Source organism: Pseudopodoces humilis, chromosome 1 (genome assembly GCF_049639895.1).
Source record: "Pseudopodoces humilis isolate 2021_Gansu_Grassland_sample_001 chromosome 1, ASM4963989v1, whole genome shotgun sequence".
NCBI lineage: Eukaryota > Metazoa > Chordata > Aves > Passeriformes > Paridae > Pseudopodoces > Pseudopodoces humilis.
In genome coordinates, this window is record NC_142200.1 from 31,300,423 (window position 1) to 31,323,562 (window position 23,140).

The 23,140-nt window shown below is 38.3% G+C and overlaps 1 protein-coding gene across 4 annotated transcripts in view; it reads left to right on the forward strand.

The window, feature by feature from the left end:
* The window catches only part of STAU2 (staufen double-stranded RNA binding protein 2), a 171,510-nt gene that overhangs the window by 123,689 nt on the left and 24,681 nt on the right, over positions 1–23,140 (forward strand). For 2 of the 4 annotated variants that reach the window (XM_014255101.2, XM_088066027.1), the window contains exon 14: positions 20,683–20,797. The exons of the other annotated variants lie outside the window; for them this stretch is intronic. In XM_014255101.2, coding sequence (XP_014110576.1) covers positions 20,683–20,797 — 115 coding nt within the window. The remainder of the gene's footprint in view (positions 1–20,682; positions 20,798–23,140) is intronic. 4 annotated transcript variants of the gene reach the window in all.

Consider the following 23,140-nt stretch of genomic DNA (forward strand, 5'->3'; position numbering starts at 1 on the left):
ATATGTAACAATGTAGTAGCACTCATCTGCGCAGTTTTAATGAAGTTAGGAGTTAATCATGAAGCTTTAAAAATAATACAGACTGGGATCCAAAGTCTAAAGTACAAATCAAGGCCTTGTGAGAAAAATTAAAGGCTACCTTTCAAATATAACCTCTAATTCTGGACTTCTGATTTGAGATACTTTATACTACAGTATCTATAAAAAAGAGCACATACAGCTTTTAAAACACTAGTTCATGAAAAAGTTCTGGCCAGATGTCCTGATCCTGTAAACATTTCCATACTCATGTAGGTCTATATGTGAGGTGTTCCGTAAGATTACCACATGATTGGTCTGTGCAAGGTACAGGGTCAAAAATGCCAGTTCAGCTGGTGTGAGTGAAGGTTGATCTGAGGTGAAATACTAAACCTAGCTACATAGTCTGGGCTTAGGATCCCATCTTTGTTTTGGCTAGGCGCTTTTCTAAGTGCTTGAGACTAAACCACAACATCTCTGAACAGAGTCATGTTAAGAACTGATGTTCCTATAATTATTTTTTTAAAGCCCAGGGTGCATGAAAGCTGCAGTTTCCAGCTGTCTCATGATTTTTATAGTAGAATGAATAGTTTGTATTTTGAACTCCCTTTTACTCTTTCTATTTTGTTTTACAAAACATTGTAGCTGGCACTTGCATGCCCATTGCCTCCAGCTGGACAAAAGTGACTGAAGAGGAAAATTTCGTTCATAATTGTAGAAAAAGAGGTGGTGAGAAGCATAGAAAAGTAAAGGCTCACTGTTGAAATTACAGGAATTAATGTCCCTTGTCCTGAGAACAGATATGTGGCTGGATTGTATCTTGAAGAGCAGTGTCTTGTTTTGAGTAATGCCTCTTACTTCCCTCCTAGACCTCCCTCCTAAAACCTTGTTCCAGATCGCAAATCACCCACAATTGAGAGAGCAGCAGCCCAGAGTATCAAAGCCTAGTATTTGACTGATGGTTTGATCGTGAGTGCAGTTTTTAAGGGGATGGTCTTTATCAGATGAAACAAGATTCTAGGTTGTATGTTATGAACTTCTGCATTTGCAGTACATTTCAAGTAGAAATTAGAAGGTAAACAAGCCACGTTGCTAGCTAAAAGTGGTATAGCCAGGTGCCATGCTTTGGTTTCCATTATGTTAAGAAGTCAGAATGTCTTTTCAGGTTGTGAGTTGGACAGTGTGAGTAACTGGTGTAGTGCACTGGCTCTGGAAACTTGCTAAAGATAGTGTTTCAGAGGGTACATCTGAAGTTTCCATTCCATTTCTTGTCTGACAGAAGAAAGAAAAATCTCAGTATCACTTTTACTCCTCTCTGCTCTGGGGGGAAGTTGTGCACCTTTCTTCTAATCTCATCTTCCTCTACCTTTCCCAAGATCTTGGTTTTGTCTTTGATACTTTTAAGACATCTCCCAACAAATCTCCCTCATTGTAGGTATTGCAGGTCTACTGTCAAGTTACCCACACCTTGTCTCATAAGCAGAAAAACTTAAGATTCTTTAGTCTTGAAATACAGGGAAGATTTTATGTCCTTGCCTTATTTTTTTCCAGAAAACATCTGATCTTTCAATATACCTTCTAAACTTTAGAGCTTAGAGCTAAGTGTGATCAAGTTCTGGTATATTAAGGCTATCTCTACCTGTAATAACACTTTCCTGTTTCTTGATATCATTGTGACCATGTGCATAAGCATTTGCTGTTGTAGCCCTTGCCTTACTTTTGATATCAATTTTTTAATGTTGTCTTTTTCTGGAATAAATGATCTGCATTTGAATGAGATGGAACTTGCATCATTGTGGATTACCCACAGAATGTTCCATTTTACAATGCTTACATGTCAGTGTTAGGGGTTTACTCCCTTTTTACCAATTCTTACTCTTGGCTTGGGAGAAAGCAGAGAATTCAGCAAGAATGCCTTATCTGTGTTGAAAGTAGGTCTTTATAAATGAAAAATAAGAGTCAATTTCCCCTAAATTTGATTATTTCATGAATTCCATTCCTTAAGTACTGAAAGTAAAGTTCAAAATGTTAACATGGTGGTATGATTAGGATGCTTTTGATGGATGTGGTTTGTATGAGGCTGGGCTCCCATTCAGAATCAATCAATCAGTGCCCAGTAAGTTTTCGAAGTAAGTGTCATTAAAGGCTGCATTAACAGAGAATGTATTTGTGTTCTCTAAATAATCATCTGGCAGACTCTTTGCATAATATCCTTATGTAGTGTCAAAAATTACAGAGAGAAGAAATCTTAAAAAATGCAAATTTTCCTACAAATGTGCAGTAAGCAGCATCCATTTGAGCAATGATGTTGAAACCAATTTATTAGTCCAGTCCTATGTCAAAATACTTTTACAGTGTTGAATATAATAAAATTACTACTATGATTAGGAACAGAGCTCTTCCAAATTACCCTAGAGCAAAAAAAATAAAGAATATACTGACATGCTGTCTGTCTACATAGGAAGTAGTGTATATATTTTATATTCATTCTGACAGAAACTGCAAAAACTTCTATGTCATTACAAAGCACTTGTGTGAGTAGTTAAAATTAATTCACAGAAGTAACTTGTATGTAAAGTCATTCACTTACACAGCATTTTCAAGACCTGGTCCAGACTATAAGTTTCTATCAACATACTTAAAATATCTTGTCACTGTGGTGTTTCCAGTACGAAGTATACATCAGATACACAATCAAATTAAATTTCACGTTTGAAATACATTTTAAATATTTTCCTTTGCTATAAATTTCTCCAGTACAATGTTTTTTCTGCTGAAATCTGAGATCTCTTTAATTGTGTAGTGTTGTGTTTCAGTAATTCAAGTCATGGTGCAGGTGGTACATGCAGTTTACTGATGTTAGAGATAGTATTTAAACAACTCCATGCTCAGAGGTAGTATATCAAAAGTTTTTAAATTGAGGGTGACAGAAACTGGTGCTGCACTTTCATGTTATCCAACAATGTGGAAGAATTTTGACATACAGCTGGAATGATCAAACTACACCAATTTCACTGTCTAACTTCACTTGATGTGCATTTCAAAGATATTTCAAAATTATTAAGTTGTATACAGTCTTACAGTTGGAGAGTTTACCTTCTTTATGGAACGTTTCAATAAAGTCTGATACAAGGGAGCTTATGATTTCGAAACATTACATAAAGCTGATATATTTTTTTGTTAATCTTCTTTTATGTTTTATTTTCAAGTCATGTAGAAGCTGTAGTTTCTACAGGAGCTGTTACTATAAGAGTGAAGCATGCTGCTACTAACCAGCCCACATTATTTTGCAAGCACACTTCTTCCATTGATACAGGAAGAGACTGGCCTAGAAATACAGAAAATTGCTTTAGCTCATCAGCAGTTTCAGTACATGTAATAGGTAAAGTTGGAAAACAAAGGTAGCGATAGGAAGCCCGGAGTAATTTGGTGATACGTTAGAAATTTTATCATCTGTGCAAGCTTAAGATGGGTTGTAGAATATTTACTGGTTTGTTGTTTTTTGACAGAAAAGCCAAGCAAAGTTTCTTTGAATCTTTTTGTTGTTCTGCTTAATGGCGATGTGACTCAGAGAGCATAGGGGTAAGCATAGATAGAAACACTTCTTTATAGGGTAAAAACTGTATGTAACTTAAAAATTTCTGTGAATACTTGCATTTGTTCAGGATTCTGACATCTGGGACCCATGGGACTTGATTTACTTCTGTAGTTTCCTGAATAAAAAAATGAGAATTTCAAAACTTAAGAAAATTAATTTAATTACAAAACTTACTGTAAAGAATAATGATTAGAAGTTAGTTATATTAAAAATGCCTACTTGAAAGTGGCTTCCTGGGATTTAATTTAAACTTTAATAATTGTTTTTTTGTTTGTTTAATTATTATGAAGGATTTCCCTACAATTTTAGCTAGCATAGGTATCTTTTGCCAGTGATGCCTTTTCCTGTCTGAGTACCGAGTGCATTATTGCACAGGGATTCAGAAAGGGTACCTCAGCATAACAGCACTTGATAATTATCTGACAAAAGAGCGAGTGATGGTTTGGTGTTTGCCGTGCTTATCTGCAGCAATAACAAAGGATTAAAAGCTTCCTCGCTCCTGTGTTACAGTCCTCGTTCTTTCCCTGCTGGCTCACGCAGGCGAGAGAAACATGTTTATAGCAAGCACAAAGCTCAGCAGAGGCTGGAGGAGGGAGCTGCTAAGTAAGAAGTCAATATATGTCTCATATAAGGAAAAGCAGGGTCCTGTGCCAGAGCCATTTCTGTTAAACAGAAGCCTATGGGGGAAGGATCATGATGTGTGATTGAGACACCTGTTGAGAAAATAGGCAACTATTGACAAGCCTGATTCATGACTGAGTGACTGCTCTGCTAGCCTTCACATGATCCCCACCGAGAGCCAGCCTCGACCGCCTGCTAAACAAGGGCTGTTTGAAGTTTCTTTTTAACATTTCCAAGACGTTAATTCAGCAGGACATCTCCACTGGGGTTCTCGATGTCACCAAATCAGCAGCTGTTGAAATCCATTCACTTCAGCATGAAATGTTTGCATAAGTTTTTTTCTTTTTTTCTTTTATTTGTGACAACAGCAAAGTAAATAAAACCCTAAAAATTCTGCACTACTCAACTTGTAGATGTATGAGAACAGCTTCTGGTCACAATTGTAGCTGCTAAGGCAAAATATTTATTTGCAGAGAACAATGACAATCGGAGTAGTTTATTATGATACAGAAAAAGTACTGATTTTAATAGACATTTCTGCCACATTTTTCTATGTAAACATTCAGTTAATTTCTGTGCCAGCTGTCAAACTTGTGTGAAAAGTGTTTTGAAATGGAATTGTCTTTGTTTTTTCAATTCAAAAAAAATTTAAAAGTCTAAAAGCAAATGTTTCCTATTCTTTCCAGTCAGTAAATGAAACGCTGTTTTTCGTGTAGGAAAACATTTCTATCTGACTCACATTTCCTGAGAAAACAACTTGTATCATAGAATTAGTTTAGTTTGAAGGGGAAACAGAACAAGCCAAGACATGTAAACATATTACAAAGCTTACTTTGATATTTAAATGCTTTTTTTTTTTTTTTTGTCATTTCCTGGCCATCTGAAAAAAGGTGTGGTGAATGTAGTCAATTGTAAATAGAAACTCTGTATTTTCAGTCAGCTTCATTGTTAAACCCAAGAACTGCTGACCACATATGAAGTCTCCCGGTTTGAGCCATCCTTCCTCTGTTTATTAAATCTGTTAAGACTTAAGTGTATTTTTACAAGTTCATTAATGTATTCCATTCTCTCTGATGTATTTTTTCCCACTATTATCAGATTTCATTATATGGGAGGAATTATCAGATCAACCCATTATACAGCCGAGCAGCGTTAAGTCTGATTGGAATTTGGGCTTCCCTCCGTTTACAGGGGGAATATTGTGTAAATCAGACTCTCGGGTTTCAGTGGGAGGCACAGGGCTGCACAGCATCCATTTGTCAAGTTGATTGCACCTCAGTGAGGCTGCATTAGCTTGTCTTTGAACAGAAGTGAAATCCTATGCGAAGCTCCCCTTTCTGTCATTTACACTAACATCCATCCTCTTAAACCAAGGCCTCAGAGAAAAAACAAAGTGATGGCACAATATAATCAGTCACTCAGGTTGTCTGTCATCTGTTTTCTTAAGGAAATGACTTTTAAGTTGGTGGAGCAGAAAATTGAAGAAAATTAGCAGAAGGTTGTTGTAGGAGCAGGAGGAATTTTTAAAAATTACAGATGTACAGAGAGGAGCTCTATTGCATAGAGCCAAGAGAAATGCAATTGATTCTGGTTGTTGGTTTGGTGTTATTATAATGCCAGAGTACCTAATATGCAATAATTCAACTTTTAATGAGACTTTATTCATAAACTTGAATTGGGCTGTAAATGCACAATAAAAAGCTGGTATGCACATTTTCAGCTTTTATACCAGTGACTGTGTTTTATGATGCTGAATACTCCAGTAATTCGCACTCTTTTCCACGTGTCAGGAAAGCTGCCTACATATCTCAGAAATGTTAAGCTGGAAAGGCTGTTATAAACAGCTCTGGGAAGAGACTTATAAGTTTATTGAAAGTCAGAGAACTGGCTTTTTACCTGATGAAAATGGCAGTTGTAAATAACAATAATTACTCAAAGCAGTGCACAGTGAAATTTGTACAGTACAACTGCAACTGTTGCTACAGGGTTAGAGGTGTAAATGAGGAGAAGATAAAGAAGCACATTTTGCATGAGATAAAAAGCACCACATTTTCATATACTTCTTTTTCTCCCAGCTTCCTAAACTCTTCTGTCCACTTTGGAGGTAAGTTTTTAATTAGGGATACTTTGGTTTCACTTCCATCACTAAGAGAGTCAGTTTTGTCACGTGTATCTTGAAGGAACATTTTTCAGTGTGGTATTTTTTAAAGAAGGATTGTGTGTGGCTATTTTAAGTTAGAGCAAAATAACACATTCCTAGTCTAAAATAAAAACAGTGAGTTCTTGCAACAAACTGGTGTGAATGTTGAATTTATTTAGTTATTTTGAAATATATACGCCTTCTAACAGCTTATCATGTAGTAAGTGACTAGCATCTGTCAAAAGTGCTTCTTTCTTTTCTTTTCTCCCTTTTTCATTCTGCCCAAGGGAAAATTGCATGTGGTCTTTATTTGTTTATATTATGAAAATATAGTAGTTTAAATCTTGCAGTGCAGTAATAGGAATATTACTGATCTTGGGTGAGAAACCTCTTTTCTAATATTTCTTTTTCCCCATTTTTTTTCTGTAAGAGACAGGGGCACAAAACCTCACAGAACAAGTCAGGTTATTAAATTGCTCTGTCTTAACAGTCCTTGGAAATGTAGAAAAAGTTTGCTATTTTCGATACTATGAATAGCATGTTCCTATAACTTTCATAAATAACTATAGATTGCAGCTAGTTATTTTTTCAGTCACTAAATATTAGGATTTGTCATGTGTCCCTTGAAGAAAACTTAAAGTGGCTTGACAATCTTGAATTGACTTAAATTTGAATAGTTTTACTCAAAGACAGTCAGATATATAAGCATCTGTGGGATCAGAGCATAAGTGAATCCACCTTTATCTTCAAAAATAAATCTTAAACAATTTCAGAAGGAAAGTAGTTTTAAACTGAGCATGTGAAATTATATAAAAAGTTGCAAATACAGAAATATCAAATGCACTGCTGATGCAAGTCGCATTTCATTAAGATACATATTATTTGAGGATGTGATATAAAGATGATAATGGCTACATTTTGCACTACTTTTCCCTTTTACAACCTAATGTGGACGTTTAGGAATTCAGGAACTTCAGAGCCCTAGAGATCAATCTTGATTAGTTTATTTTTCTTTGTTAAGATTTTGATAGCCTGGTAATGCTTTTGCTTGAAAGAGTATTCTTTACTTCCTCTAGTGGGGCATGAAATATTGTTACACCCAGCTCTTCCTCTGAAATAGTGGAAAACAATTTAGGTAACTGAATCTTTGATGAGGAGACCTGAGATTGAAAGTTCTGGCATTTAATTGCCCTTTTACTCATAATTCTTCTATGTTTAACCTCAAAGGTGATTAAAAAACTTACATCTTAATTGCATAGCCTCATTCAATCATTAGTACTTTGCCTTGCAGCAATTTATTACAACTTTATTTCCCTGAACCATCAATGAAGATGATGCTGAATTTTATATTAGCCAAATGTCCTTTTGAGATTAATGTGGTAATATAGATTTTATGCAAGCTTTTTCCGCTTTAATATTTGTGTTATTAGATTGGGGTTACAGGTATAGCACAACTGCTTGGGCAGTTTAGAGAATGCTGCGTGTATTGCCTCAAGAACTGGTGCTGGAGTTTTATTTGAAAATGTGCATCTGCAAGAGGAAGTAATAGCAGGGCATTCTCTGATGTGCTTCTCTATAGCTATTTTTACAGCTTGCTCACACAAGGTTTTCCCCTTTCAAGATAATAGTTGGACTCCCTTTGTGAGAAAGCACTGGAATCAGATGGGTGAGGAGGTGAGGATGTGGGTGCTGTGCCACAAATGCCATTGTTAATGTTGGGCAAGTCACTGTAAATTGCACTTATCTTTCACAATGGTCTTTTGGATGTTCCTACATTCTTAAAATCTTGAATGGTTTCAGCTGTTAGGGCTATGAAATACCAAAACCCCCGTGTGTCAGTTGGAACTCATCGTGAGCGTGTTTTCTGTTAAGTTATTTAATTCATTTCAGATAGATATTTAACTGTGACAGGTAGAAAGCATTGAGACAGTTGTGCTACTCTACATAACTGCCATAATTTAAAAATTCACAGCTTTCCCATACCATTCTCAGATTAGAACTGGCAGCTACTGGCATCCACTTTATAAGCATTTCTGCTTGCTCAGAGCTCAGGGAGATGTCAATGGACGAGGCTGGTTTGATGAATGCTTCAAGCGAGGTGTGCTGACACCGGTGCCAAAAGCACAGTCCTGTCTTTCCCCCACTCCTGGCTTCTCATTCCTGACCCTCTACCACGCTGTCCTTTGAGCTATCACAGCTGTTTATCCTACAAGCAGTGAGGGAGAGGAGGCTGGGGGAGGACAGGACTGCTGCCATCACTCACTGCTCTGGTACAACCAGCAGAAGTGTTGGTTTGGCTGCAGATGCTGGAGCCAGATGGGTGGGGTATGTAAGCAAACCAGAAGGGTCTCCCAGCATTCCAGAAACGTGAACTTGTAAAGTACCATGGAACTAGGTGAATGTTACATCCTTCCTCTAAGGAACAGGTAAATTCATGCTAGCAGCAGCTCAAACAGTAGCAGCCTCCACCCTAAACTCTAGCCCATTTCACCTCCTGAAACAAAAGCATAAGCGAGGATGCTCAGGCACTTGAATTAAGTGGAAGAAGGGTATGACTGGAGATTAAATTAATCTCAGTGGAAATTGGATATGTCTGGAAGAGTAGGGCAAAAGCAAAAGAAAGGAAAAAGCAGGAGAAAAAGCATACCAGAAGATTCAAAGGAGGAAAAGAATGTGAAAATAAGAAAGAATTAGATAATCACTGTGGCAGTCCTACAAAGGTCTCAGTGCTGGTTGAAAAGGCTTCAAGAAGGGAAGGCAAAGATTTCTTTGGTGTTGTTGTATATCTCCTGCATTGAAGGAAACAGGAGTAAAATTGGGGGTGGGTGATTTTGGAGGTGTTTTTTTAACTAGATATGCCTAAAAGATGCTTGACTTCATAATTTTCTCCTCCTTATAGAAACAGCCCTCAGGGCTTCAAACTTTGGCTAATCATTTAGGTCAAAAGGGTAATAATAATGTAGAGGACCATGAATTAGAAGTGTACCCTGGGGAAAGCTTGACCCAATGCAGAAGTAGAAAATAACCATACAAAACTCTGTAATGGGATCCTCTGAAGCTGAATGGGAAAATGAGGGCTCATACAAATATGCTCACCATCTAATATGAAACATAACTCCAGAAGTATGTATTTTTATTCCCTGTTATGAGTGAAACCACAGTGGAGTTACTGTAATACTGAGGCTGAACTAATCCCATCACAGGATCAGATCTTGGTAATAAATAGTTCCAGGTGTGATCCAAGGATTAGGAATGCTTAGATTTTTTAAAAATGAAAGGTGTAGAGTTTTTTTCAGTCTTTCTGCTGAGAAGGGAGGATTGTGTGAGGTGTGAAACTCCTGTCTCTCAAAAGACAGTCCTGCCTATTGTATATCCTTTTTTATTGGTGCATCTATCTCAAATACTTCACCAAGAAAATTGACATTATTCTGAATATGTCATGAATGGGGAAATGAGGGTTGATGCTTAGCATCTTGCTGGCAGTTAGCCACTATGTGCTGGGAAACCTGGAAGTATAAACACTCTCCGAGTGCTGGGTTTCATGGGTTCTGCTGCCTCCCAGGTCATCCTTACAATCTGCCATTTCATTTATTGTGAAACTCTGAGTTTGTGATGAGACATGTTTGGGAAAGAGCGACTCTTGAATATGCTCATCTTGTGAATGGCATTGGACAGGGAGGGAATGAGCATGTATGTAAAGATTGTTCCATACTACACACACATGAAGGACCACACTAAGGCTGAGTAGGCAGTCTTATAGCCAGTGCCTTCACACTTCTCAGTCTTCATGGGCTATGTCTGAGTGCCTGAAGGTCTAGGAAATAGGCTAAACTTTTGTGTGAGTTTGTTAGTCTCAATTCCTTTCCACAGGCTGTGGCTATACTGGCAGCAGAAGATGACATAGCAGCAGATAGTGATGATTATCTCAGACACATAATTTGGATAAGTTTGTAGCTGAAAAAGAAACTGCCAAGAGCTGTCTCTGTGGTCACGCTAAGCATTTATATCTGTTTCTTTGCCATCATCCCTCCCCAGAATTTATACAATTGTATATAACCATTTGTACAACTCCATGCAGCACTACAGGCTTGGGGGGGAGTGACTTAAGAGCTGCTCTGCAGGGAGGAACCTGGGAGTGCTGGTGGGCAGACAGCTGAATATGAGCCAGCAGTGTGCCCAGGTGGCCAAGAAAACCAATGGCACGCTGGCCTGTATCAGGAATAGTGTGGCCAGCAGGACCAGGGCAGTGATTGTCCCCCTGTACTCAGCTGGTGAGGCTGCACCTTGAATCCCATCTTCAGTTTGGGTCACCTAATTTCAAAGAGGATATTGAGGTGCTGGAACAAGTCCAGAGAAGTGCAGTGAAGCTGGTGAAGAGTCTGGAGCACAAGTCCTGTGAGGAACAGCTGAGAGAACTAGGGGTTCTTTAGTCTGGAGGAGGTTGAAAAGTTGTTGTAGTGAGGCTGGAGTTGGTCTCTTCTGACATGTCTCAAATAAAAGGATGAGAGGAAAGGACCTCAGACTGAATCAGGGGCGGTTTGAATTTGATATTAGGAATAAAAAATACTGAAACAGTGGTTAGGCATTGGAATAGTCTGCCCAGGGAGGTGGTGGAGTCATCATCTCTAGAAATGATCAAGTGGCATCTGGATGTGACATTTAGGGATATGGTTTAGGGGTGAGTATGGTGGTGGTAGAATGATGGTTGGATTAGGTAAACCCTGGAAATCCTGTGTTCCTGTATCAGATATCAGGTAAGTGATCACTTCCACTCATTATTTTTCATGTGTGCATTCCACTTACAGGCAGGATTAGAACAGTTTGGGACCTGAAGCCCAAATCCTTAGCCCCCTAATCTGGAGACATCAGAAAGAAAAGAAGACATGGTGAAACAGAGAGTGCAGAGACGACTGTGTCTCTGCATCCATGCTGGCACTTATGGGGAGAAAGCAAGCAGGTGCTGGAGATCTGTGCAAAGAAAAGAATCACCAGTAGGCATCAATTATAGGGCCTCAGACTATGCTTTCCTTCAGTGTGTGCTTCTGAGCAGAGGCCCTGAGCCAGGGACAAAGTGTTCTGGGACATGTCCTCTGTAATACTTTTAGATTTCTCGAATAATTCACAAAGCTTTTGGACACCTTTCCCCCAAACACACACAAAGCCAACTGTGCTATGGAAGAGAGTCTGAGAAACTCTGTAAGGAAAGCAGCTTACTTCGTCAGCCTTTATATAGGCATTTTAGAGCAGATTGCATTATTCCCTATTTTGAGAGAATGACAAAGCTGAACACGTAGTGTTTGCAGAGTTAATATGCATTAGTCATTCATTTTGTATCTCTTGATGAGAGTTACTGCCTTATTTACATAGTAATAGTAATAGTCATGTTCTGCATATAGGTATACTGCCTTTGATTGGGAACAATTCCTATACCAAACGAAGAAAACTGAGTACTTAATGGTTTAATTACTTGTGTTCTTTGCAAGAATAATTAAAGGGTCATGCCAAAATCTTATCAGAGCATGACTATTTAGCATGCCAAGACTGAAGCTATTTAGGTGGCATACTAATGACTTATTTGCTGACAAGATTCACTTTTAGAAACTCTCTCTTCACTCTTTCACTACTGATACTTAGAAGTGTAAAAAGTGTAGTTATCAAAATGGATTAGTGGGAAGAAAGAATAAATTTTCAAGTGACTTGTGATTAGAGATGCTGCAGTTTAGAAAAAATTGTCAGAGAAACTGATTTTTCAGAACCAAGCCAATATTTTCTGAAAAATCAAGGTATGGGTAGGTATTTGAAGGTTAACCAGGACCGGAACAGCTACTTACGTTTATCCTTCTCTAAATCTTCACCATAAAATTTTTGGACTCTAGTTACTTATCTAGAACACCTTTGTACCTTAATATTTACAGATTAAAGTATTTACACTTTAATCTGTAAATATTAGCTTGTTTCAGAAGTGTTACAGCTAAGTAGGAAAAAAACGGTGGTTAATTTTTTTCTGAACAATCCAAGACAATGTAAAATTATTGTAGTCCATATAGGCTTTAAAAAAATAGATCCTCTATTTGCCATTAGATCTTCCTAAGCCACAAACATCTACCTATCTACCTGGTTATTTTTTCGTAAGTGTTTTCTCTATAAAATTAATTCATCCGTTCCCAAACAATAGATTTAACCATTTACACTAAAACAGTTGTGAATGTTGCATATACCTTGCCCTACAAAGTTAATCCACAGCTTTCCTTGAAGTATATACTCACAAACATTGGTCTTTTGCAGAAGAGACTTTAAAGGATTTATCTGTAGATACTTGAAGGAACAACTATTTGCTAAAGTAGTATTAAGACTTGCAGATTATATTTAACATTTGAAATACATCAGTAGCACTAAGTCAGTTTGAGTGTCTCAGAAACTAACTAGTCCCAGGAAGAATCGGTGGTATCCCACAAAGTGCTGATCTCCAGCATTTTTAGTGCTTTGCAGAATTGATTTCTCAGTCCCAAGGCAATTGTCCGTATCATGCAAGTGCTGCATACTATTATAGTCAGAAGCCTCTGTTTGAGAGTAATCCAAGGAAAAAATGCCAGTGTATTGTTTCCAAGTTCTTTTTGTGAAATATTTGGCTCCAACGCATAGCTAATTTTCAAAAGGCTCTTTGAAAGTCTCTCTTTAGAAAAATATGTATTTTTTATATGTGCATAGTTCATTTTTAAACCAAATCTAGCTAAAAAATTGCCACATAAGCTGTTTTTCAATAGAGGGCCAATAGCCATATTTTTGTGTCTCCACAGAAGGAATACATTTATATTTTTAAAATATAAGTATTTGAGTAGCCATATAAAATAAGCAACATGAAGGTGCCATATTGAATTCATTAAGATTTCTCTCTCATATATAACCCCAAGTATCTAGATCCTTATAATTTTTTTTGGCAGAGGGAACAAGTACATAGCTTGACAGATCAGCTGGGCTATGAATAGCTAAACATTAACACACTTCCAAGCTCATGTTTTGGTTTGGGTTTCTGCCTTCACTGTAGGTTAAGAAGTCCCCACTGATGATACCATCTCCAGACCATATTTAGCAGACATATTTTGCCTGTCCTGTTATCACCCCAGCAAAGTCAGGAGATGGAGTATCCTTTGATCCCTGGTCCCTTGGGCTGTTCACTGCTCAGCTTTCTCACTGCTCTTTGTTCACTAGGGCATAACTTCAAGCTCAGTACCACATCACATTTGCTGGACTGTGGAGCTGCCAGGCCCTAGGAAGCTGTGATTCCTATGGCTGTTGCTGTCCCAAGGATCAGTGGGCTCAAAGAAAACCAAAAGCAAAGATCAGGTCACTGATTCGGTCTTCTTCTCCTTTGATATAAGTAATTACTAGGAAATAAAACTTAGCTTTCGCTTCATAGCCAGAAATTAGTACCATTTTTGTTTGACATAGTGACATCTTAAGTTGTTAAAGGGAGCCCTTGGTGACTCTCAGGGATTAGTGGGGGAAATATTTCACTTGCAGGTCAGCTGCAGGGATCTGTCCTGGGGCATGGGTGATTGACAGCTGTTCCAATGTGGTGTCTGCAGGAGGCCCTGTGAAGGAAGCTGCAGGTTTTGGGCTGGGTAGGCAGGTGTCATCTCTGCAGTCCCACGCTGCCATAATTAGTAATCTCTGCCGGCAGTGCCGTGACGGCTGCAGGGACCGTGTGGAAACCCAGCCTCAGGGTGAGACCTGGGGGCTTTCTGCTGCCGGGGCTGTGCCTGCACGAGGAAACAGTGTGAAATCTGCACCCTGTACAAGCTCTCTCCCAGGATAAGGTTGCTCAAGTGAGGCAGGAACCTGTCCTGAATTGCTTTGTGCAAGCAGTTCTCTTTAAGCCTGAGCATTACAGTGTGGGTCAGCTCTGGAGAAAGCAAATGCCAAAGGGAAGGCTTTGATGCCCTTCCCTATTTCTGTCCCAGATTCTTTCCCACAAACCTGCATTTCACCAGGCTTTTTCCCTTCCTACTTCAGCTCCTTGCTACACTTTCCCATGCAAACTTTTTTTCCTTGTAAATGATGTGAAGCAAATACCTAATGTTATCTTTAGTGCTGACACAAGAAAATTAGAGGAGGTATATTACAGTGCTGTTCAGTATTCTTTCCAGAGAAAACTGCTGGTTAGGTCAATTTACTTGGCACTGTACACTGCTTTAATCTTAACTTGAGGCCCGCTGTAGATGTACAGCAGCTGGGTCTAATGTCTTCATGCATGGTTGCAAGCAAGTCAGTTAATTTCTGTTTGTTGAGAGGTAGGAATCAAGCAAATTTTTCTCTGTTGAATGGAAACATTGTGGGGCTGGTAACAGGTGAATAAGCAATACTGGATAACAAAACAACCTGGAATTACTGTCTGAACTTTGAAGAGCTGGATTCCATAACAGAGAAGTCACAGCTTTGTCTCCTTTAAAATGGCAGTAGTTTATCCTCAAACCTTTGGTTAGAAGAATTAAAAGGAAAACTGGCTTGACAGACCTTGACTGTGAGAAATCATGTCACCAGTGAAGAAGCACTTGGCTTCAACTCCACTTACAGTGCTGTAAGCTGCGAACCAGGGCGGTCAGTATATTACTAAACCTTTATTTAGGGTACAAAAGCTAAACAAATTGCTCAGCTGTCATGCTGAGGTCTGCTCAGGCTCTCAATGACCTCTCAGGTTATATTCATCAAGCTTGGTGACATATGTCCATAGAGAGCCCTGGCTGTCATCCATGGTCCAAGTTGCTGCTACATTCTGTGAAGCCGTCAAAGACTGCAGCTAAATTCATTGAGTCTTTTGGCTTGAAACAGGTATTTAGTGTTACAACCAGTAGAGTTACTACTTTAAAATAGGTGCTAATAAAAATAGACAATGTTCTGATTAAATGTAAGACATATGAGCTATGGGCCTGTGGCTCATTGTATAACCAATAAGCTTCTATCATACTAACTACTGGTAGCTTAATTACAAATGCAACTTAAAATTACCTATAACTATTCACGTATTTATAAAATTTTAGATAAAAAAAGAAAAAGACAACAAATCTAAAGAGTAGAAAATAGAATCCAGGTCTTCTCACGGGTGATGTTGTGCTGTGGGTTCAAGGGGAGAGAGGGAGAAATAATCTTCTCAATTTACTATAATTCTTTTTTGTTGTTGTTGTACCTGTGTCTGTATTCATAGAACTATAAAATTTTGAGTGTTAAAAGGAACCTTAAAGATTGTCTAGTTCTACTCCCCCTGCCATGGACAGGGACACCTTCTGCTAGATCCAGGTATTCAGAGTAGAAGAGCATACTTCCAAGCACCATAATTTTTTCTAACAAGACCTTCTTCATCTGTACAGCCTAGCTTCTCTCATTTAGTGCACAGATATATATAAGAAGTGGGAAATCTCAGGCCAAGTGGGTGTCTAATTAACCCTTCTTACTCCATAGCTGGCATTACTGCCCAAGTCTCAATATAGTCAAATCACCAGCTGAGAGAAACGCTTTTCAGAAATCTTTCACCAAAGAATGAGTAAAAAAAAGGATATTAAAAGGGACAACCTGCATGGGATGGAGAATAAGCAGAATGAATAATGTAATTTCCTTTGAGTGTATCTCTGCTGTTAGTTGAAAGAACAGCTAAGATGCAAACATTAGTCTGATATTTCTTCTCAAGCTTGGCTGCTTAAAGCACTTTCCTATAAAATTCTGTGTTTATCTAAGCCCCTAGGGGAAAAGCCACCTACCCCTCCCCTACCCCTAGTGGAGCTAATGAGCCATGCCTGTTATCCTCCCAAAACTCTTGTTTCAGCAGAAATTAATCCACTTTCTTTGGCCTTTGGTTCTAACACATGCCACCACGTTAAGCCAGGAAAATGAACCTTTCTTGCCCTTTTATGCTCACTGGAGACTGACAGATAGGTAGTATTTCTTTGTGTTTTCTTTAGTCACTATGTAGTTTGACACTAAATTTAAACCAGCTTAATTGCTCACTGCTACCCAAAGAGCCAGTCTCATCCCTTTCCTGCCATCTCATTCCCAACTGTACGACTGCCCTGTCTCCTTTGCATGGCACTTGTCCCCATGGTGCCTTCGTTTAGAGTTCTAGATTTAGAAAAAAATGAACCCTGTAAAAATCTGTTAATGTAATTACAGCTCTCATTGGGGGTCAATCAGGTGCCCATGGTGGTGGAAGTCTGGGGCAGGAGCACCTTCATGGCCTGAGAGGGGAGAGATTGGACAGCCAGTTTCAGCAGTGACACGGTGTTAGGTCAGCTTAGCTGTCTTGTCAAACTAGCCTTGGTATTTTGTAGAGGGTAGCATAATTGCTATTCCACAATAAACCTGTGGTGAGTCAGCCTGTATAACTGAATTAACTTTCCCAGTGAATCATGTTTCTAATGTGGTTCATTGGGCATGGCTGTGCAGACCATCTGTTAGTGGTGAAGCTGGTGTGTATGCCTGACACACCACCCTCCTCTTGGTGCCACTCTTCAGGCCTGTGGGAAGAATGAGGTGGGAAAACTGACCAGTACTAAACATGATTTCATTTTTCCTGCCAAATTATTTGTAGGCTGGTCTTTGGCATGTCCTGAAAGACAGTTGTAGCAGCATAATTAATGGGGCAAAACAAGGGCTGGAAAGGTGATGGAGGAGTGGAAGAGAGAAGGAGCGAGGAACTGCTTAAGCAGATATTGGCACCAAAAGAAATATCACTATAACCATGGCTGTGGTAAGGATTTAGAAAAGGCTTTCCTTTATCTAAAGTGTAAGGAACATTTACATTTGGAGCAGAAGGTCTGAGTTTAGCCACATTGTCAACATGCCACACGGTGAATTGTTGTGACAATCTCAAAGATTAGCAGGGTAAGGCAACTTGCTTCTTGTCAGTCAAAGGGGGTGCGACTCTGAGCCCTGAATATAGGGGAAGATAAAGCAGCTGTCTGATCAAAGCTGGCAGTAAATTAGTTTTTGAAGGACCTTCTAGGATTAGATAGCATATTCAGCATTTGTAGGTTACACAAGATGCATGGGGGAGCAAGAGACTGAGAGCAAGAGTAGCATTTTACAGCTATCATCTGTCTGAGAACATGCACACCTCTGAAACCTCTCAGCTGGAGCAAACAGCCTGGGTAGATGACAGGACAAATCTGAACCTGAAAAAGATTGGATTTCTATACATAAACCTGCCTAAACATCTAAAGAAGTTATGCTGGCATCAGTCTAAATACAGCTCTGTTTGCTGGTATCTTTAAATAAATGCTACTGCATAGAGACCTGCGGAGCCAATGCACCCCCAGATTCCCAGCAGGGGCTTACTGAAGCAAAAGGAGAATAACAGAAGAATCAATCCCACAGTATGACAGTGATCTTTTACAAACAGCTTTGAAGCACTTGAATGTGTAATATTTTGTGATTGCATGTAAAGTTCTCTGATGTCTTTCAGAGCAATTTAAAATCTTGCCATATGCTTCAACCTTCTTTTTTTTTGTGTCCGTGGGTTATGTGCAAATCTTTAGGGTGACTGCTAGAACAGTTGTGAGCATATTGGATGCCTGCATGATTCAGGGAGCAACTTGAAATGTGCTCAGCATCCCACGCTGACTATAGCCCATTGAACCAGAGAGCTCTCAACACCTTGCCACAGCAGGCTCTTAACAAGTGGACTGCATTAGGTTAACTTCATTGGAAGGAAATCAAGTACTGCTCCCTCAAAATCGCCTGTGCCTTTCTGTCCAAATTTATTGGGGCTGACAGACTTTCAAGTAATTCTTTAGTGCTACTTTGCTCCACAGTGTGTGAAGGAGGAAGTTTGTCATGAAGAGTGTCCTGAGAGGCAGACCCACAGGGCATGTCACTGACACCTCAGGTTCTTAGGAGAAGGCTAAAACCAGTTTGTGTCAATGCTCCCTGTTAGCTGCTCTAATTTTCTCATAGAAACGTGACTGTCACTTTGGCTTAATTACATTGTTTCCTAACATACAATATTGTTCAGGTTTTGTTTTCTTGTCTGTGCTTTGTGTAGTCTGTAGTAGACCAAAATATTGTCTTTTTAATAAATGAAAACTGGTATTACACATTAATTATATTTCTTATAGCCTCTCAAAACAGAGCTACCTATGAACAATTTTGTGTACTTCCTTAGCAAAAAAACCCATTCATTTAATGCTAATTTTGAACAACTTTCTAGTCAGAACAAGATCACCTGAAGAATTTTTCATGTCTACAGAGTGCAAACACATGCTACATAGCATGTTACAAACCTTGAATATTTCATGTGTGTAAATATGTTTTATTATTAAAAGTTTGCTTTATGTCCTGTGAGCCCTGATCTTTATTTTAGGACTTTGTTTTACTTCTAGCTGTCTCAGTTACTAAATTTAAGGCATACAGCTCCAATTCGCAGCTCAGTCACCTTCTATCTAAAAAGAATGTTTCACTTGTTTCCCCTGAAAAATTCTGAATTTTTAATTATCAAAGGGAGCTGTTTATCGTTGTTTGAGGTGTTTGTTTGACAAGCAGTCATGCAGAAATAGTGCAATGTGTAGGCTCCCAGTATAAATAGAAGCAATCATGATCCAAACTTCAGATAAGTAATTGGAATAATAAGTAGAAATAAAGACGCTTTGTCAGTTTGCATTCCTTTTTCTGAAGCAGCTAAGGGCAAGTGTAGAAACTGATCCTTATCTTTAGTTTTTCCTCCAAAATAAGGATAAAATTGGATTTAAGAATAAGAACTTACCATATGAATTTAGGTTTATGGAGGATGTATTCTAGACCATCAAAAATAGTATGCCTGAGGCAAATTTGCTTCTAAAGAAAAGAATGCAATAAAGCTTAGGGTTATACTGAAACTGAACTGCAATATGTTATGAAATAGCATGGCTCAGTAATTCCTGGATTGTTGCATTCAGATTTTCAGCCACTATGATTATATGCTGATTAAAAAATCCTCTGATAAATGCCAAGGACTAGTGAAACTAAGGGTCTAACTTTTTCTCCTGTCTGTACCAAGAAGTGGATAATAATTTGCCCTTACCAAAGACAGCATGGTGACCTGAAGCTATTTAATATATTTTAAAGAGATGGTTGAGAGTAATGATGATGAAAGTAGCCTCAGTGAAAAGTGACCATCATGCCTGTGTAAGAGACAATGTCTGACTAAGAAAGCTGTGAAAAACTGGTCCCTTTTCAGATGCTTTTCACTCTCTGACATAGGATCTAGAGGATGAGGTCAAAGGACTTATGTCTGGTCTGTGCAGTGTATGGCATGATTTAGTCACCTTCAGTACTGCTCTAAATTACAGCAGAACAAGCTAGTCTTCTGATTCTTCATTGTATCATCTACTGAACACCAAAGTCTGTTTGGATTATTCTTTTCTACAGGTTTGTAAATATTCTGGAACTAAAGAGTAAGCAGATGCAATCCATTTTTTCTTGTACTGACAGTTCTTGTTTGTAGACTAGTTGTAGAAATAACTCCAGGACATCTGACATTCATATGAAATGTGTTGGCAAAATTTGTCATGAATTGATTTAATTTCTTCAAGTTTCTTTTTGGTTCTCTTTTTTTTTTTTTTTTTTTTTTTTCTTTTCTGTGGGAGTATTTCTATTTTTTCAATCATTTTGGAATTTGGAAGTTTATTCATATCTCCTTAAGCGTATAATAGTTCAAGGAACACATAATCCCTTTCAGGCAGCAGCTTTTATAGCATGTGGTGGGTGCCTCTGAATCAGCATCAAATGCTGGCATCTCCACTTCCTCCTTCATCAGAAGTAGTGAAGTTTCATCAGAACTAGAGAAAAAAAAATATTTCAAGAGAAGATAAAAAGTGGTGTTCCTTTCTTCAGGGAAAAAAAAAAGAAAACCAGATTTAATATTAAATGGAAGAACACAAATCCACTTTTCAAAATCATCCTGTGTACTTTCTTCAAGCATTACACACTAGAAACCAGATTTTTTTCTCTGAGGATGGACACTGTTGATAAATAATAATGATATTTTAGTATGTTTTTTCATAAACCAGAGTTCCTTTCCCTGAATATTTGTAATGTGATTTGATGTTTCTTCCATGTGTGGAAACCTTGGATCCAGAATATCCTGTTTCTGGCAGATCTAGAAAAGAACAAACTTCAGAATAATGGAGTTCTTAATCTGTGCAGTCACATTAATAAAATGTCCACCAACCTACTTTCTCCAACTTTCTGATCCATTTGATGTAACTACTGGCAAAAATATTTGAGTTCACTATTTAGAAGATGACTTTTGAGCTCCTGAGGTTGGTACTCTGTCTCTCAGCCTCATACAGGACAAGAAGCAGGTGCCTGGCAGCTTTCCTTCCTTCCTGCCTTCTTTGCACCCTGGTTTTCCTGGGATATCACCCCTGTAGATGGGCCAGGGAGGAGTCACCAAGGTGAGTGAAATATTCTGGGTGTGGTCCTGAAGAGGGTTGAAAGTCTGTGTTTGTTTTCCTGCCTGATGTTCACATCTCAAATAATTCCACTGTATCTAAATCTTCCTCCTCCAAGCTTCAAATCCCACTGTTCAACAATCTGAACTCTGCAAGAAATAATTCAAGAAAATGCTTCGGGCAGTGGAATGTAAGAAGATTTCTGCTTGTAATGGGATCCCAGTATCACTTAAATTCATGGATAATCTGATCCTTTTTTCTTCTTTAACTGGATATTTATAAGATAGAAAATCCACAGTGTTTCAGCTTTCAGGAGCTTAGTGGGAAGAGCCCATTATACTATAGGTAGGTATTATCCTCATCTCTCTTGCTAACCTCCCAGGTTGAAATAACAGCCTGAGAACAGGTCACTTTATATAAAATAATAACTGTGAAGGATTCACGGCTTTGCTCTTCCCAGATTATGAGCCCAGACACAAAAGTCTGACCGAAGCAATGGAGCCTTTACAAAACCTTTCCAGAGGAAGGGCTTGATGTCTAAGCTGTTTTCCCATCCCAACTCAAAGAAAGGTTTTTTTGAGATCAAATATCAACAAATAAACCTTTAGCTAAGCTATGGGAATAAAACCAAGTTATTTTGGCCAGTAATAACATCACAGTTGAGTGAAGAAGATGGAGAAACCTGGATTTTTAGGTCTTAATTTTGCCTCATATTTCTAATACTCTTTGAAATTAACAGATGACATTCTATCTTATTTTTACTTTATTTCACATTTAAATTTTTCATCAAAGACACATCATTTTTCAGTGTTGAAATCAATATTCTGTGATAACTTAATTCCATTTCTGGATGCAGCAGAACTAGATTCCTTTCCACACTAAATGGAAACAGAGTGCAGGGTATTTAATATCCTGTCATTGAGACAGTGCAGGCTGCTACTATACAGTGAGTAGTATGTAAGTATATGAGTTTTGAAAATTAAAATGAGCTGGTACACTAACAAAAGAGTAAGATATAAGTATAGTAAATGTTTTTACAACTAAGTGAGGCCATTTGAAATAATTACAAGCAATTTGAATTTTTTTAACTATTTATTTTAGTGTAAACTGTGGAACCAACCCTTCATAACATTAATACTTTGAAATTATTGTTTTTCAAATACTGAAGCAGGCAGAGCATAAAGCTTAAGACTGTAAGACAGTAAAGACAAATCAGATTTGTTTAAAGATCTATATTTTAAAAAGACAATACAAGTTCAGTGAAGCACAGCTTGTCTTAAAAAACAGACTTTGTTCTGTGTGGAAAGAGTTCTGTCATTTAATATATGTATAGCTTTTATTTTCATGAAAGAAATACAGGATTGCTTAAAGGAGGTGGGCATTCATAGCCTTGTTAGTTATAACAATCTACAGTCTCAGGCTGTTGAATTTAGGATATAAAGCTGTTTTTAACTTCATATACTTTGTATACCCAAATAAAGTAAATACTCACTTGGGCTGGAGCAGAGCGGTAAACAACCTGACTATTTGCTTTCATAATCTGAATTTAGCACCTGTTATTGCTCCTTTGTTGTCCAGTAGTATACTGGGTCTGGCTGGGGTGGAATTAATTTTCTTCCTAGCATCCTGTGTGAGGCTCCAGCTCTGATTTGTGACAAGACCAGTGTTGGTAACATGCCACTATTTAGCCACAGCTCAATGGTGCTTGCATAGAGTCAAGGCCTTTTCTATCACAGTCTGCCCCAGTGCAAGCAGTTTGGATTGGACAAGAGTTTGGGATGGGACACAGCTGACCCTGACTGGCCAAGGAGATATTCCATGTTGTATAACATTGTGTTCAGCAATAAAGTAGGGGGAGAGTCTTTCCAAGAAAACCATCACTAGGAAAGTGGCTGAGAATCCATCTGCTGGTGTGAGGTGGTGAGTGATTGCCTTTACATCGTGTGATTTGACCTCCTTTTTCTTCACTTATTAAATGGTCTTTACCAACACATGAGGTGTTTTTTTTCACTTTTGCTGCTCCAGTTCTCTCCCCCATCCCACTGTGGGGAGAAGGAGTGAGAAGTTGTATGAGGCTTAGATACCAGTCAGGTTAAATGCACCACTAATATCAGATGCTTTCAAATATTTCAGTTCAGCAGAATATGGTATTCTGGACTAACAAGGTGTATAGTAATGAAAATTCCAAGCTTCAACTTTGATATTGATGTCAATAATCAACTTTATTCTCACAATATAACCAATGTGTGGGCTAAGTATTCCTTCCTTTTTATTTTCTCATTTTTCTCATTTTTTAATTCTGTTGACATGGGCACATATTTCAAGACTTTGAACTCATATGTATTT